General features: G+C 36.0%; 1 protein-coding gene across 1 annotated transcript in view; it reads left to right on the top strand.

The window, feature by feature from the left end:
- The window catches only part of Abcb7 (ATP binding cassette subfamily B member 7), a 147,180-nt gene that overhangs the window by 67,030 nt on the left and 61,223 nt on the right, over positions 1–18,927 (top strand). The window contains exons 2-3 of the mRNA XM_036174684.1: positions 1,631–1,708; positions 3,725–3,811. Of these exons, the coding sequence (XP_036030577.1) occupies positions 1,631–1,708; positions 3,725–3,811 (165 nt within the window). The remainder of the gene's footprint in view (positions 1–1,630; positions 1,709–3,724; positions 3,812–18,927) is intronic.

Below are 18,927 nucleotides of genomic sequence, written 5' to 3'. Positions count from 1 at the left end.
GGATTAGGAAAATTTCATTGAAGAAATTGTGTATGCCCTTAGTCCTTATTTTAGCTTCTACCTGGCAAATTCTTAGATTTGTTCTTTTAAACTTATTCCAGAGTTCTTGGAAATTTTGGTCATGCTAATTAAAATGCATGTCTGAATATATTATTGTTTTGACCTTGTCCTCCATCCATGAAGTTTGTTTTTTTGCATGACCAAATCTATTGGAGATAGTTTCTGCTGTTTTTTTTTATTTGATTGATACATTGATCTTTATTTCCAATACTTCTAATTGTTCCTTTTCCAGAGTTTCAGTTTTCTTGCTGAACTTTTCCTCCATGTTTTAAAATGTGCCCTCTAAATTGCTAAGTACTTTATCCACTTTCTCATCTAGATCCTGAATAGATTTCTGTATTTCATCTATTTGTTTCAGTCCTCTGTGTTGCCGTTGAGACTTTTGAATGTATAACTGAAATCTCTTTCTGATGTTTGATTTCTGGTACTGAAGAGTTGGGAGCTTCTGGTAGTGTCACAAGAAAACAAAGAAACACACACACATACATAAGCACACAGAGGTGGGTGACAATTCTAAGAGCCTGTTCAGGCATATATAAGCTAAAACAAAACAACTATTATAGTATAAAAGTCTAGAATAAAAAAATAAAAATAAGAATAAATAAAATAGAAGATATTTATCATTCCTAGTCATCATGTGTGGCTTCTTTCTCCTCCTGGATTGTCTTCTGTAGTGGTCTCTATAGGTGGGGGAGGCGGGGAAGGATGCTAATCTCAGTAAAGTTAGATTTTTATGAGTATATTAGACTTTTCCATAATTCCTCAGATTGAGACTCCTCACCTATTAATTACAACTTTGTTTATGGTGTTTTATAGATTGTTCTTTCTACTCATTGAACTTTCTGTGACTAAGGCTTTGAGGAAGTATGGAAGGCCCACCTACTTGTCACTTGACTTCTTCTGACAGCATCTCACTTTTCCTATTCCCCATGTAGCTTGCCCAAGCAGAGGGAAGAGTGGTGTCCTCTCAAGCTATTAACTCCAGGATGTGTGGGGAAACATATCTTAGCTTCAGACTCCAGGATGTGTGGGGAAACATCTCAGCTTCAGAGTCCTTTTTCTTACTTCTAAATCTGTCTCCTTAATGTTTTCCAGTGGCCTTATCTATAGTTATGTTCCAGTATATCCAAACCCTGCTTGTGTCTCTTTAGCCAAATCCATCTCTCTGCAACTCTTTCTTCTTGCAGAATGCATGACCAGGAGGAGAGAGTACCTACCTGGCAGTTAACTCTGACTCTGGTCTGGCAGTATGATGTAGCTGGGCAATGGTTGGTGTATAAAAGCAATTTAAAAGAGAAGTGATGTTGAAGATGAAAGGGCGTTTTAAAAACAAGGATTTTAAACAGAACAAATATAAACAAAGACAACCAGAGGAGATAGGATATGTAAAGAAAACCTAGTTGCATATTTTAATGAGTAACATAACTTATGCCTTCTCCACATTTTTGTCTTTTTAGGCATGTGCTAACCATCTCTCTAACATTGACAGTGGTTTTAATTTTATGTATGCTTTTGAACAAAAGAATAATTTTAGAATTTTAAATATTCTCACTTTTTATTCTCTTCATAGAATACAGAGTCATTAAGAAGTGTTACGTGGCAGAGATGGGGAAAAGACAATTCAAGACAGTTACTAGATGCTTCAAAGGTAAGATTTAGCCAACATTTCTATATCTAGTAGAAAAAGTATGCAAGCCCGTGGAACATTTCCCAATTTATGCTGCATATTTACTACGTATTTTACATTTCCCCAATACTTTCCCTTTTCATGATTTTTATAAATACTTGCAGGAAGGTATGTTTCTACTAGGAACGCAGAAAGAAATCTTGGTATTTTTCTACCACTGCAGAAATCTATCTGAATCCCTTGAGGTCAGTGCCAACTAGAGTAACATTTTCAGAAAGCTTTTTATAAATGTAATGGCAGCTTGTTGACACTCACATTTATCCTAATTTGTATCTGATATGTGGAATATTGCCATTTTTCAAGTGTGTGAAGTTCCTTTACCTTAGAAGATTTTCAGATAGCAGAATGCCAAGGGATTTTAAGGTTGTTAGAGCCCCTAGGATAAGTAATGCTCAGTTTAAATATTGATGAGGGTTATTTTTCATTGTTAATTTATGTGAAAGATATCTTTCATAATTTCCACTGCTTCAAAATAAAATTGTTATGCTTCAAAATAAAGTATGTTAATTTCCATGATAGAAAAAGAACAGAAAGTTAGGAGACCATCTACATCCTGGGCACAAAGCATTGTTCTAATTTATTCAGAGACTGTATAAATGAATTTATTTCCCACTATTAAATTGAATCTTTAAGTAGAAAATATGTTCAATCTTCTCATTGTCCAAGATACTACTAAATTTGTTTATATTGCAGTCTTCTGCTTTGTTGAAGACCTCATTATCTTGTGTGATATTCACCAGAACCCTTGCTACAACTTGTTGCTTAGCCTTTTAAAGGAAAAATGTCTGAAAAAGATGCTGTCAGAATAAAAATCACCTTTTGATGTTTTCCTCTTACAAAATGCTGTTAAGAGTGTTGATCTAAAAATTGATAACACATTCATGACAATTACTTTTTGTATTTCACTGGTAAGAATAAGAACACACTTTTCCTTTTTATAATTCTATTTTCATACCTTGGCTATTTGTGTTTGTAAAGAACTATGCTCTTGTTCGTTAATTATTGATTATTATGAATACTGCAAAACAACATTAAGTCTATTTACTTCATTTGGTATTTTTAATCATGAAGACTTTCAGTATTAAAAAATCTAAATGTTAAGCCTAATTGTCATTATCTTGTTAACTCTTACATTTTCTCAAATGATTTTATTTAATTTTGTTAACTTACATTTTCCCAAATGATTTTATTTAATCTTGTTAACTCTTACATTTTCCTAAATGGTTTTACTTTATACAATCTCTGACTTTAGTAATAACATTAAAGTCTTTGAGAAATTTATAGTAGGTTAGATATTATATAAGGCTGCTTGGGAGAGTATATGTAGCTTTTATTTTCTAAATGAATCCAGAAAGCACTGAAGCCTACCTTGCCTATATATGATACCATGGTATATACCATAGGATATAAAAAGACCTAAAAGTATTGTTTCTAATCTTAAGAAATTTATTGTGAAGTAGAAGAAAACAAAAACATGTATGCAGAATATTAGAGCATAAGATAGACCGACTGTTAAGTTTAAAAATACTTTGTTTCTAAATATATATGTAAGGCACAATAATAAGATAAAGGATCAGTTGTATAAACTTAATTTTATTAATTATAAAAATGTGTATATAAGGAAAGCAAGTGAGATATAAATCTTTAACTATATTAGCCTTGCTTGCTTGATGCTTATAGCATTATAGTGAGTGGCAGTAAGGGAATCAGGATAAATTAAGTAAAACTATAATGTTATGTAAGTCACTTAAACTAATTTCAAAAGCTATTTTAAAAAAGTAACTTGAGTATTTATTATATTTAAGTATTCCTTGTATAAACTTAGCTATGTGTTAGTTATGAAAGTGTTTTGCTTTACTATGCCAGAGTAGATGCAATGCCTTTGAATTTATTTTAGGAATAGTCATTAGATTAGATTAAGACATCTGGAATTCCATAATTGCTAATAACAGACTGGTTGGTATCATTTTTACCTAGGCTCTACAAGCATGGCCACTGATAGAAAAGAGAACATGTTGGCATGGGCATGCAGGAGGAGGACTCCACACAGACCCAAAAGAAGGGGTAAGAATGAATACCAAGCCTTTCTATGTTAACTTTAAAAATTAATTTTAAAAGGAATGAATGACAAGTAACTGGAAATTCTTGGTGATTATTATACTTGAGTAGAAGATGTGTAGGTGCAAGGGTCTTATTAAATAAGAAACACAGAGCCAAATACAGAGTTAAAAGCCCAAGAGGTCAGAGCAGTAGCTGAGAGCTAAAAACCCTTTCTTACCCTTCATTGCCGCTGCTGTCCTTCCCCTCAGAAAGAGACCTACTTCCTGTGTGTCTGTCTTTTTATTGACTTTCTGTTCTGCCTTCTCATTGGCTGTAAACCTAACCACATGACCTCCTGGTCACTGCCTGTCTATACAGACCTCCAGGTCTTCTATGGTTGGTATTGAGATTAAAGGCATGTGTCTCCATGCTGACTATATCCTTGAACACACAGAGGTCTGTCTGTCATATGATTGGAATTAAAGGTGTGTGCCACCACCACCCGGCTTCTGCTATGGCTTGCTATTAGCTCTGACCCCCAGGCAACTTTATTTATTAACATGCAAATAAAAATCACATTTCAGTACAAATAAAATATCACTATAAAGATGTTTCCTTAAGATTATCGTATTCTAATACTTTATGTCTGGCTCACCTAATGATGCTTTTTAGTACAAAATAAAAACACATAAATTGGTGAATATTATGTAGATGAGATTTTCTTTGACTTATACTAATAATTCATGGTTGACTAAATTTAAAGATTATTCGTTAACTTCAGTGCTCTATTGTGGTTGTTGTTATTGTTGCTTTGGTTTGTTGAGACAGAATCTTGATGACTCCTGTTTCTCACTTCTATATCTGTCTCCCCTATCTGTGTCCCAATGGCCCTATCTATAGTTATGTTCTAGTAAATCCAAACCCTGCTTGTGTCTCTTTAGCCAAATCCATCTCTCTGCAACTCTTTCTTCTTGCAGAATGCATGACCAGGAGGAGAGAGTACCTACCTGGCAGTTAACTCTGACTCTGGTCTGGCAGTATGATGTAGCTGGGCAATGGTTGGTGTATAAAAGCAATTTAAAAGAGAAGTGATGTTGAAGACGAAAGGGCGTTTTAAAAACAAGGATTTTAAACAGAACAAATATAAACAAAAACAACCAGAGATAGGATATGTAAAGAAAACCAATTTTGACTTCAAACTTGCTGTTTCAATCTTTCAAGCACTGGTTTACAGGTATATACCACATGCCTGTTCTAAATATTTTAGTTCTCTAAAGGAGCATTAACTGACATTGTTATATAACATAGCCTTATAAATAAGTAGGCAAATTAGGTTTAGCAATTATAATTTGTGTGTTAAGGTCAATGTTTTGCCTAGATATACTTAGATCTTAGAATATCAGTTAGCTTCATGGTAAATCTTTTATCTATATGATCCAGCTATTATTGATATTTTTAACACTATCATTGTTATTATCATATAGGCATGTTAAACAGTAGAGCCACCAAAATAAAAAGATTGATTTGGACTATACTTTCACTAAGTAAGTGAAAATGTCACCAGAGTACTGGTACATATTTCTCCATCTGGTCTTTTTCTTGGACCTGTTCTCTCCCCCTCTTTTTTCTCCCTCCTCCCTGACTCTCTCTTTCTTCCTCATTGTCTCTCCTCCTTTTTTCCTTTTTCTCTCTCTCATTTTTTCATATAAACATATGGTATCTCTAAGTAGCAATGAGTTAAAGAGCAAAATATTATGCAAAAGTGCTCTGTAAATTATAGGTACTAAGTAAATAAGAGTTATTTTATTGATAGTGGATAATTGGTAAGTAAACTTTCTGTTTTCTTGATGTCTAGTGTTGTTCTGTACTTTCAAGTAACTCAAAGCACATTGTATTCATATTTCCATTTCTGTATATTATTACTAGTTCTCATGGCTGATTTTGGAATTAACACAATATAATATGTTAGAATTTTAAAAGATTCAGCCAAGTAGTGTTACTCTTTGGCATGATATTTACCAGTTTTCAGGATCATCTGTCATTAAGGACTCTTAAGGATAGTTGCTAATAATGCTCTATGACCAAAAATATGTTGACTAATAAAGGAGAAGTCAACCACTTCTCTTAAATTGCAACTAAATAATTTTATATATGTTGTATTATTTAAATGTTGAACATATTTTCTCATCTAATGATAAAATTTTGATATTGGTACATTTGAAAATGACACAGGATAAATTTTAAGACCATTTCTTTTCAGATGAACAAAACAATCATAATCATAATATTTTATATTGTTCTTCACAGCTTCTTTTCTCTTGTTATCTTTATCTAACTTGGTCTTTGTTGGCTAAATGGAGTCATAAAATAATACGGCTTAGTGGTCAAATGGAAAAGAAAAAAGACACAGTATATAGTTATTGTTGAGAGCCTGAGCTCTAGAGCAACACTGGATTTGAATCCAGGCTCCATCTATTTCCTAATGGAGTGATCTTAAACAAATTCCTAAAACTCTGGATGTTTCAGGTTCTTCTGTAAAATGGAGTATTCATACTAGAAGGAATTTAAATGAGGTAATTCTACTCAGCATGTTAAAGTTCTCAAATAGTGATCAGGAGGTGCTCAGTAAATATTAGGTATTGTTACAGTATGAAATGGTAAGGCCAACATTCCCCCCCCCCCAAAAAAAAAAAAAAGAAGAGGGGGTCAAGAACATGATGGGGAAACCCACAGAGACAGCTGACCAGTACTAGTTGGAGCTCACTGACTCTGGACTGACAGCTCGGGAACCTGCATGAGACCGAACTAGGCCCACTGAATGTGGGTGACAGCTATGTGACTCGAACTGTTTGTGGAGTCCCTGGCAGCAGGACCAGGACTTATCCCAGATGCATGAACTTACTTTTTTGGAGCCCATTCCCTGTGGTGGGATACCTTGCTCAGCCTTGATACAATGGGGATGGGCTAGGCTCTCCTTCAGCTTGGTATGCCAGACTTTGTTGACTACCATGGGAGGCCTTACCCACTCTAAGGAGTGGATGGGGGTAGAGTGGGAGGGAGGTGAGGAGGCGGGAGAAAGGGGGAACTGGGGTTGGTATGTAAAATGAAAAAAATTTTAATAAATAAACATTTAATAATAAAAAAGAAATCCTTTTTGAAAAGTCTAGCATTTAGACAAAAGCCGACATTCCCTCAGGGACTTGAAGATAGTTCCTACTTGCTAAAATGAGTCATTCTTAATATCAATGGTAAAAAGGACATGTGTGTCTATGAGACCCTCACTCTATTCTGTAAGACGAAAAAGGAGGCTTAGACAAACATATCTTAATATAGGCCCAGGCCAGTTTCAAGCTCCCAGAAATGATGGCGCCAGCCCCAAGAACTTAAAAAGTGTAGCCATCTGGTAGCAGCTAATTAACAAAAAAGTGCCCCAAATGCCGGACAAAAGCCAGGCCATTTGAAAGTGACTGATTAACTATGGGACTTCCCAATGCTGGAGATGGCACTTCTCAACTCCGGAGAAGGGCTGTAAAAGTTCTAACAGAGCAAACGGACAAACTAAAATAAGATAACTTGGAGGCCTGGGAAGATTTAGCCAATTAGAATTTTACCTGTTCTAACTCCCCCACAACCTGGACGGACTCCTGGGTTTGCCTTTAAAAAGCAAGCCTCACAAAGAAAGGGAACTCCTCCCTGCCTTCCGGGGCTGCGCCAAGGGAGTTCTTGAGACAAGTTCCCTGTTGTGGCTTGAAATGAAAATAAACCTTGCTTTTGCATTCTGAAAAAAAGAAAAGAAAAGAAACCTTCCTCAATGACAGTGCATTAATTTTAAAGTATGCGTCTGGGCCAGTAAGATGGCTCAGCAGATAAAGTGATGTGCTGTCAACGCTGACATCCCGTGTTGTTCTTTGGCCTTTCTGTGTTCACATGCGCACACACACACACACACACACTCACTCACTCACTCACTCACTCACTCACTCACTGTAATAAGAAACTTAATTTTAAAAAGCTAATGTTATGTACTTGCTTTGTGCCAAACTTTATGCTACATATGGGAGATATAGTACTTAACAAGACAAAATCCCTGCTATCTAAAATTTAACTGTTGAGATGACAAAATATATAAAACACTAGATAGAATATTTACTAGCATAACAAATGGTAGATTTGAACTAACTGAAACATTTACAGCTCGATTTTTATTCATTTCCACATATATGTTCTTTGAAAATAATGCCATTAGCCGGGTGGTGGTGGCGCACGCCTGTAATCCCAGCACTCGGGAAGCAGAGGCAGGAGGATCTCTGTGAGTTCAAGGCCAGTCTGGTCTACAGAGCTAGTCCAGGACAGACTCCATAGCTACAGAGAAACCCTGTCTCAAAAAACAACAACAACAACAAAAAAACCAAAAACAAAACAATTAGGGAAGTTGAGGCAGTCAACTAGAGTTCCTGATTGAGCTTTCTCTCCATGACTGAGCTTCCCATGGATGAGCTTGTGGCATCTCTTTCTCACTGCAGGCATTTTTATATCATGGGATAAACAGTAGTAACCTCTATTGGAAATAGCTTACCTTCTAAATGTTTTCAAGGACACAGTGTTTTTTTCCTTGGGCTGCTTTGATGTTCTTTTCCTTCCCCATCACAGAGTTAGCAGGGCCATTCCTTGGAGGAATGCCTTGGAGGAGACTTGACATAGACATACTTGGGTCTGAAGTGTGTGTGTGTGTGTGTGTGTGTGTGTGTGTGTGTGTACACGAGTGTGTACGAGTGCCAACTCTTTTTCTTGAGACAGCTTCTCAGTGAGATAACATAGCATATGAGAGTTTACTAGTATAATGCATGTCACACTGTTAGTGGATTTAGTTTGTCCTATTCACTTAATAAGGATAAAAATTATGCAAAACGCAATGAAATGACTACTTACTTTTGATTAAATACTCTGCTTCATAGTCTTTTTTTATTAGAAATACTTCCTCATTGGTTGGATACAGTCTAAAGCCTGTGATATATTAAGAGGGAGATTAACACTTGCTATAGCAATCAGAGAACTTTGGTATACATCTTGATATAACCAAAAGATGTGAAAAGGCAACCTGGAGGAATAAAAATAGGAAAACTGGAAAAATAGTGTCTAAGCTTATTAAAATGAGTGGGACAACAAACCAATGGAAAAGAATATCTGGATGACACAGGGAGTGAGTTTTCTGGCTCTGATTTCATTAACTATCAGGCAGCCTAAGGATCACTTTATCAACTTGACTTATTTTGTGGATAAAGAACTAACTGACTGGCCAATGTGAACATCAGTCTGCTTGTTAGTTAGTTACTTTTTATTATAAGTTATTAAATGGACTGTCAGGTACAAATCCATCTCATGTGTAGCATAATCCATTTCCTCAGGTCCTAATCACCACTGCATAAGCTCTTTATTGAGATTTCAGACTAACAGAACTTAGAAAACAAACCCCAAGGTAAAGAGAAAATAACAATAATTGCCAAAGCCTTTTCTGACAGTTTATAGTTTCCTCTCCTATTCCAAACTCATTACAATTATAATAATGTAGGGGACTTCTCTGCTGCTCTCTGGAGCTTTCTGTTAGACATCTACTGAACTTGCTTTTCTTTGACCTAGCTTTTATCAAGTCACTGTTATCTCTAACAGCAGTGAAGTATCTGTTTTAATTATTCCTTTAATTGAAGTTGCCTTTAGCTTGGGTTGAGAAGACAGTTTTCTTCCCTGAATGGTTTGTCCCTGAAATAGTGCTAAATTAGCTCTTTAGGGAGATGACATTCAGCCTATATGCCAGATTTTACAGAGCAGATACTATTCCAAGTTTTGTGGGGGGTAGGGATGGGGGTTTCCTTCCTCACCAATAGCTTTATCTGTAGATAGTTCATTTTAAATTCAGTTTGGTTCTGTAAGTTAGTACATTTCTTGCTTTTAAAATTTAGAGATATCTGGGGCTGGGGATATGGTTCAGTGGTTAAGAGCATTGGCTGCTCATCCAGAGGACCTGGGTTCAATTCCCAGCACTTACATGGCACCTCACAACTGTATATGACTCCAATTTCAGGGGACCCAACACCTTCACACAGACATATATGCAGGCAAAACACCAATGCACATAAAATAAAAATAAAAATGTAGTGATATCTATAAAACCAGAATTCTTCATTTCTTCATCAGTGAAGGAAAAGACAATTCTGCTACCTTTGTCAAAATATTCTTTTCTTATTTCTTATTCTCATTTTTTTCAAAGCTCAGTGGGCTGCATTCTCTTGAAGTGAATGGACTCCTAGTGGAAACATTTGCTATCTGTACTTGGTACCTTTTTTGGCAACCAATACAAAGCTGCCTGAAAAACTAAATACATACTGAATTTATCAATATAGTTATACTTAATATCTGAAAATTCTCCTAAGTGAACTAGCTTAGATTTTTATTTTTAAATTCTTGTGCCCTTTCCATAGTTATTAACTGTAAGTATTCTCTTATAGTGCATTTGGTCTTGAGATTTCTCTCCTGCTGGTCACATTGCTATTTTGAATACTATTCTATGTAAGAAAAGTATGATTTGTGGCTTTACAGTTATATCCTCTTAACTCATACACTTCCACATTTACTTATGCATAATCACATGCCGCATAATGAGGGTTTGGTCAGCAAGGGACAGCAGTGGTCTCTTAAGAGTTTAATGGAACTGAAAAATTCCAACTTCTTAGTAAATACATGTCTGAAAAGGGGACATAAGGGAAAAAAGGAAAAATGCTTCTTCACTGGGATTTTCATAATTAAAGAAGAAGAGATCATGAGTTTGAGAGGGAAAGGGCACACAGAAGGAGTTGGAGAGGGAAAGGGGATTATGAAATTCTAAAAACAATAAAATATATACAAAAAATTGAACACCCTGGGGATATGGATATGGCTCACTGGGTGAAGTATTTGCTGCTCAAGCATGAGGAGATGAGTTCAATCTCCTTGCACCCATAGTTTAAAAAAGCTTGTAATAATGATGTGTACCTATTACCCCAGTGCTGTGGAGTGGAGACAGGAAGATCTTGGCTCACTGACCAGCCATTCTAGCCAACTAGCAAACTCCAGGTTCAGTAAGAGATACCACCCCAAAAAAGAAGATGAAGAAACAATTGAGGAAGATATCTGGACATCAACCTCTGGCTTCCCTGTGTGCTCAGACACTTACAACACACACACACACACACACACACACACACACACACACACACACACACACACACACACTGAAAATGATGCTCTGTAATGTTATCATTAACAGAGAGGAATGTTTATGGTGGAAGAAGAAATAAACCATGAGCACACTTTTGAAAACAGTAATACTCTTCCAAGAAGAACCATAGCAAAATTGACATTGTGGGAGATGACAGCTCTACTTGTCTGAAGATTTTTCACTAAGAGAAGATAAGGAAAGTGGAAGACAATGATATTGATGTTCCTGACCTTATGTAGGCTTAGATCAATGTGTATGATTGTGCATTTTTTGTATACTTAAAAGCTTAAAGTTAAAAAAAGTTAAAGACTTACAGCAAGTGATGTAATATCATTTATGCAGCTATAAAATGTGCTTTAAGCTATGTGTATTAGTTATATTTTACTGCTATCACAAAATGCCCAAGAGAATTTAAAAAGAGAAAGGTAAATTTTTTGGCTCATAGTTTCACAAGCTTTAGTCCTTCATCAGCCAGCTCAGTTGTACTTAGGCTGCTATAAAGACAAAAACTTGGCAGAAGGGCACAATGGAGGAAAAGCTGCTTACCTCACAACAGCTACAAAGCTAGGAAATAAAGAAGGGGAGACTGGGAACAGGATATCCCCTTTAAAGGTCTGCCTCCAGTCACCTAGGCCCCTTACTAGCTCAATGTATTATTACATCAATACAGTTAGTGCGCTTATATTCTAGTAACTTCAGTAACACCACCAGCTAAGGACAAACCTCCCAGGACCAGAAATCTATTACCTCCTTTTGAGTTGTTGGCCAATGGGGTACCATAAAGCCCTTCAAACATTATGGCTGTTGCTATTGATTTCCTCCAGAACTTGACAATAAGATCCTGTTGCTAAAGAAGCCACATACTTACATCATACATAAAACATGGAAAATCTAGCTAGTACTCAATTGAAAGCTTCATTCCTACTGACTAGTGCTGGCAGGTGCTGTTAATTCTACCAAAGGAGACAAGTAATCATTAGTCTTGCCTAGTTATGAACTCTCTGAGATACAATAATCACTTACTTGCCTGGCAAGATGTACTCACTAGTGCAATTTGGTATAGATGTTATGGGAGTAACCAAACACTTTTTTGTATTTAAGTTCCCTTCTATGAGGTGGAACCCATACTTGACACTGTCAGTGAGACCAAGAACCTGTGGCTAGATAGGTTTTGGGACTTAGGAGAAATTATTCTAATAAATGAATATATTACTATACACATAGGTCAGTGTATTGCCTAACACCCATCAGAGAAGCTTCTTTTTGCAGGAGATGGCAGTTAAAACAGAAACCCACAACTGGTCAGTGTGCAGAAAGATTAAGAGACATTGGAAGGATCAGTCCTAATGGGATGTCTATATCACACGTCTCCCCTCAACACTCAGGGATCTATGCAGAAAATGGGGCAGAAAGGGTATAAGAGCCAGGATTGTTAGTTGACTTCAAGGAAACTGTTTCTCAGACATGGCAAAGCAATTTGCACCTATGAGCTCACAGAAATTTTGACCTACATAAACTCAAGGCAGATCAAGTCCCACCATAGAGGAGAGGTGGGTATGAAGTCCCTTCTTTAGCTGAGAAGCTATTGGTAGTTAACTTCTGCTAGGAGAGGGAAAATTAGTTTTCTTCTATAGAATGCTACCTGGTATATCAACTACACTCCAGGGCAGGCCCCATATCCAGAAGTAGTCATCTAAAACATTTAGACAGGACTGGTTTCTTTTATTTAAGAAAAAGAGAAAGAGAGATAAAAGATGAGGTTGAATGATGTAGAGAAGTGGGCGAGTATTGGTGAGGAGTTGGGGAAGGGGAAGAATACAATCAAAATACATTGTATGAAATTCTCAAAGAATAAATCAAAACTTAAAAAAAGGCAAAAAGCTTTTAAAAGAAATGTCATTTTCATGAAACAGGGGACTTAGGGCACATTCCCAGGTCCAGCAATTCCAGTTAGCCAGTTGTGGCTATATGTCCTAATAAGTTGGGTAAAGAGAGGAGTAATGGGGAAAAGCAGTGAAAGTGGATTTAAGAGGAACAGTATATTCAGGGTACCAACATAAGCTTTAGCTTTAACTAGAGGAAGAATTGGGAGGAAAAGCTATAAGTATGCTTAATAAATTGGTCCTGGTCCGAGTGTGGTTTGGTTGATCATTGTTTCAATTCTGGATCTACTAGGTGTTCTGAAGAAGTTGTTACCAGTATCATTGCTTAAAGTGATTAATCTGGTTCCCATTAAATGAGTGTTTTGTTTCAGGGATAGCCTCACCATCATAGGCAATTACCCTCATCTGCAGCTGTGGAGTGGTCTGTTTCATGCTTTGTTCTTTCTTAATCTGAGGTGACTATAGGTTTAGGACTGTGACTCTCATGTCTATGTCTTCAGCTTTGAGTTAGGTGGACACTCCATATGACTCCATGGAGTCAAACAAAAAGTCTGAGGAGTCAGAGCCAAAGTGCAGAAGACATAAAAATGAATGTAGAATTACTAAACTTTCATCCTGTTTTCAGTTAACCCTGTGGCTCCAAATGAAGATTCAATGCTTTTTTTTTATTCTTTTTCTCTTTTTAAGCAAAAGCAGCTTCTTTTCTTTTTTCTTTTCTTTTCTTTTTTTTTTTTTTAAACAAAAGCAGCTTCTAAGTACCTGCTAAGACTCATATATAGTACTAGTTTGCAATGTAATGAGGCTTACATATCATTTCCAGGTTTTAAATTTGAGGCTATTTAGCTACAACAAGAAGGCCACATTAGATGCAGTTTCTAAGTGGTGGAGGAAAGAAGATGTACTCCTGCTTTTGTAACCCTTTAAAATACATTTCTATGCCGGGTGGTGGTGGCGCATGCCTGTAATCCCAGCACTCGGGAGACAGAGGCAGGTGGATCTCTGTGAGTTCCAGGCCAGCCTGGTCTACAAGGCGATTTCCAGGACAGCCTCCAAAGCTACAGAGAAACCCTGTCTCGAAAAACCAAACCAAACCAAAACAAAACAAAACAAAACAAAAAACCAAAAAACAAAAACAAACCCAAAAACATTTCTATGGCACTCAGCCTTAGAGAGCTTTCGCTGTCTTCTTAGAGTCATCAGTACTTTTTGTTTTGGCTTTTTATTTTTTATTTTTTTAGATGGAATCTTACTAGGATGTCTAGGCTAGTCTCTAACTCACAGTTTTCCTGCCTCTACCTCAAATATTATGTTTTAAAATACTGCTTTTAAATTCCATTTTAAAACTTACTTTAAAAAATGAATTTCATAGTTCTTGCTTATATATGTATGAGGGAGTCTAAAAGAAAAAATTAGAATAGCATCAGTTACTTCAGCAACTTCTACTTTTTCATGTCCTTTAATTATTGCTTGATCTCTTTTCCATTTTCTATTATACAGTTGCTCCTTAGAATGTAGTTTTTAATTTTTTTCTTCATTTAAAAGTCCCTTTGTTATTTTGTCTGTGTCTGTGTGTCTGTGCCCATTGGGTATGTAAAGGTCAGAGGACCACTTGTGGCATCATCTCTCTCTTTCACCATACAGGTTCCTGGTATTTAACTCAGGTATCAGACTTGATGGCGAGCACCATCTCATATTTTTCAAAAACCAATTTATCATCATCATCTTGATTAAATTACATTTCCCAACATTTCTTTAAGAATGTGATTTAAAGGGGTATGTATGCTGAGTTAAGATGACAATGCAAAGTTGGTATAAAGGTGATAAATTAGTCTCAAGCTATTTGCTGATTTTTTTTTCTTGCTGTAGATAAAACCCATTTGTTTTTGAGGATTGTCTAAGATGAATAACAGGTGCTTTTGGAAGGTGGTATATTATCTTTTAGAATCTATATGAAGGGCCCCAATTTTATTTTCTCTGGTGCAGCAGGAATAAGTTGGTTTAAAATTCTTTAAAACTGTGTCTCAGGCTCTAAAATGCTTTTTTGATTTGGCCTTTACTTTTTAAAAAAGACATTTTTCAAACTTTATAGTTTATCTAAACTCTAACTGAAGTCATGTCCTTTACAGCTTAATGGACTCATAATGCATGATTACACAACTTCAGAACCCATTTTGTTAAATGAAGTGGTGACATTTTATGCACTATTAAGCCAACTAGAATAATTTTCTTGCTCTTAGCCGTAACTTCTCTGTGTCCTTATTGAAAAATTTCTGGGGTGTGTTGTAGAAGGTTTTGACAGGAGGGAATGTTTCTAAAGATATGTGGAAACAGGGCCTTTTTTCCATTATTCCATCAAGAAAAAGAAGGCAGACAAAACTTGTGAAATGGGAAAGTAGTTGAAATGCCCCAGTTTGTGTTATAATGCATTGAATTATATTTATTTTGTGATCATTCGATTGGAAAAAGTGAATTTTAAAATTACTGCCTCATTCCTTTTTAAAATGCCTTACCAGTTATAAGTATGTGTGTATGTGTAAAATAAAACATAGGAACTAGACTTTTGGCATTTCATATTTTTGCCATCTTAAGGATTTGAAACAGCTCGAGATGACAGTCCTTCTGTTTTTGTATAATACAAGCAATTTTATTTCTGTTTACTCTTTGCACAATAAACTGTCTAAAACACAAGCGAAGTAGTTTGCTGAGCTCTATGAGGTTGATCATAATATAAAAAGTACCCTGTGTTTTATGATGTACTCTTCTGGGTTTGTTGTATGTTAGCTTCTGCCCACTCATTGCTGTACACATTTACTTTAAATTGCATAACTTTCCCCTTTTTGAAATTAATTTTTTAATTATATGATTTAAAATATAAACAAGTAAAAAGAATATAAAAATTTATCAGTTATTCTGTTTACTCAAGCTACTATTGTTAATGTGTTTGGGGTATTATTTTCTAATTTTGTTTCTATTAAAACAGCCTAGGCAAAAACATTGTTATAGCCAAATATTTATTTCTTTATTCATTATTTTTAAAATTTTAGTTAACTCTGATGTAGAGTTTTCTTTTTTAATTAAAAGTTTATTTTTACTCAACATACAAAATAATGAGTTTCATTATGAGATTCTCATATACTTACCTCACTGTACATGGCTTGTACTTGCTCTGTATCAACTTCTCTTCCCCCTCACTGGTTACTTTCCGTTCACCAAGCAATTCTCTTGCTTCCATATGTATAGACCTATACTCACATAACACATTTAAATTTAAATTATCCATTTGAGAAAATATATGATATTTGTGGTGATTTGAAAGAAAATGGCCCCCAAAGAGAGTGACACTATTAGGAGGTGGCCTTGTTGGAACACACACACACACATACACACACGAGCAGTTTCTTCCCCCTTTCCTTCTCTCTTTTTTCTTTCTTTCTGTCTTTTTACCTTTTCCTCCCTTCATCCCTCCCAATCTCCCTTCTTCCTTCCCTTCCTTCTTTCTTACTGGGTCTATGTAACCAGGGATGACTTTTAAAAAATGTTTATTTGTTTGTTTGCATGCTGTGGTACCTCTGTGAAGATCAAATGACACCTTACAGAGGTTGATGATTCTCTTTTAACTATGTAGATTCCAGGGATTAAACCCACTTCACTAGGCTTGGTGGCAGGTGTCTTTACCCAAGGGGCCATCTTGCTATATATGTAGTTTCTGACAGAAGTAGAAACTCTAAAAGAATCATGATCTATAAGATAAAACAGAAAAAAAGGATCCTGACTAGTGTTAGAGATAACTTCATTGAAGAAATGCTTCTGTGTTGCTGAAGGTAGTTAACAGGTTTAAAGACCTGGGGGTAGGGGAATAGCAATGTATTTTGTAAGGAGGATTTTCTAGACACAGAACACAGTTATACAAAAATATGTTTAGGGAACTAAAAGTAGGCCAGTACGTACTGAACACTGAAAACAATAGTAATAATAGTATAAAACATGGCTATATTCCAGGCTAAGCAGAGCCTCACATGCTACGTTGAAGACTTTTCTTTAGTTCAAGAATGATAGGGTATTGCTTAACGGTTCTAAGCTAAAGGGTATTTGATTGTAGGGTGAATGTACTAGATAGGGAATAGAGTAAATACAGGGAGATAAATTAGGAGGCTGCCATGGTGTTATTTGTTTGTTTGCTTTGGTAAGAATGATAACTTGAATTTTATTAGTGATTGGAAATGGAAATAATTTGACAGATTCAAGAGATTTTTTCAGGTAAAATAGATTCAGATTCAACTTGGAACACAGTGTTTAGATTATTTTTAGCAGAAGTTCTCAGAAGTGGATTTTTGGGCACAAAGGACAGAATTATTTTAAAAGCTTGTGTTAGTTATGAAATTGCTTTCCAGATATATTATTTCAGCATTTTCCCCACTAATGTGTATTTAGTGCTCACTGCTGTATACCCTTACCAGTAAAGAACATCTTTTTTCTTTTCCAGACATTGAGCTATTATTTTATTTTTGAATGGGAATTATTTCACTAACTATAATAATATAGTAATTTTAGAAAATTATTATATTATCTCCTTATTTTGGGTTCAGAAAGTATGAACTTGGAGGGCTGGAGACATAGCTTAGTCGTTAAAAACACTTGATCTACAACTATGAAGACCTAAGTTTGGATCTTAGCATCCATGTATCCTTAGGCCTGCTTCTGTATCCCCCAGTGCTATGGAGAGAAGAGACAAGAGGTTTGATGGATAATGCTATCTACCAAACACAAGAAAAAAGTAAACTCCAGCTTTACAGATTGACTTTACCCAAAAAGAATAAGGCAGTGTATGTTAGGGGAAGATTTAGACATCTTCCTCTGGCCTCTACACATTGGTGCACAAGCACACACACCCATGCATACATCTGGGCCTACAACACACTAAAATATTAATTTGATTATTAAAACTCTATCTCTAAAGCTGAAACCAAAACCAAAGACTTAATGGGAATATTGTCTTAGAAACATGAAAAAGATAAATGTGAGCTCTATTTGGATCAGATTAAGCATAACAAAAAAAGTGGTTGACATTTTAAATAATCTCAAATTGCTACGGTATTGTCAATACCAAGAATCCTGCTTTCCTAAATGCAATACTCTAAGTCTGTGCCATGATGAATTTGGATTTAGGAATGCAGAGTTCACCAAGAAGATGGGATTACAGAACTATTTTAAGGCTTCTGTAATGTTTTTATTTCTTAGTAGTTAAAAAAAATATGTATGGCTCATGTTCCCATGCCACAACTGAATAATTCTTTTAGCAGTATGCACATGACAATAGATGAAAGTAAGAAGTTGAAGAAAAATTATTAAAATGTGTGTGTGTGTTTGTGTGTGTTTGGGCTGGGGTTCTGGCCTTGAGTTTTATATGTAGCCAAGGATTACCTTGGGTTTCTGATCTTCCTGCTTTCACATCTTGAGTGCTGGAATTGAGATTATAGTCCTGGCCCACTATGTCCAATTTTATGTGGTGTTGGAAATCAGATCTGGGGTCTCTTCATGCTAGTCAAGAACTCTACCAACTAAGCTACAGAACCCAGTTCAGAAATGAATAACATTGAAAAAGCAATTGAGCTTGTTCCTTTTTCCCCCCAAAATACTTATTTATGTATTTTATATCCCAGCCATAGTTTCTTCCCCCTCCTCTCCTCCCAGTTCCTCACCTCCAAACCCCCTCTGTTCCAACTCCCCAATCCACTCTTCCTTTCTGTTCAGGAAGGACAGGCCTCCCATGGATATTAACAAAACATGGCATATCCAGTTGCAGTAAGACTAAGTACCTCTCCCCATGTATTAAGGCTGGGCAAGGTAACCCAGTATGAGGAGTAGGGTTCCAAAAGCCAGAAAAAGAGTTAGAGACAGTCCCTGTTCCCACTCTTAGGAGTCCCACAAAAGAATCAAGCTACACAACTGTAACATATATGGAGAATGCCTAGGTCAGTCCCATGCAGGCTCCCTGGTTGTTGGTC

This window comes from Onychomys torridus, chromosome X (assembly GCF_903995425.1).
Source record: "Onychomys torridus chromosome X, mOncTor1.1, whole genome shotgun sequence".
NCBI classification, from domain to species: Eukaryota; Metazoa; Chordata; class Mammalia; order Rodentia; family Cricetidae; genus Onychomys; species Onychomys torridus.
This window is presented reverse-complemented; position numbering and strand designations above follow the sequence as displayed.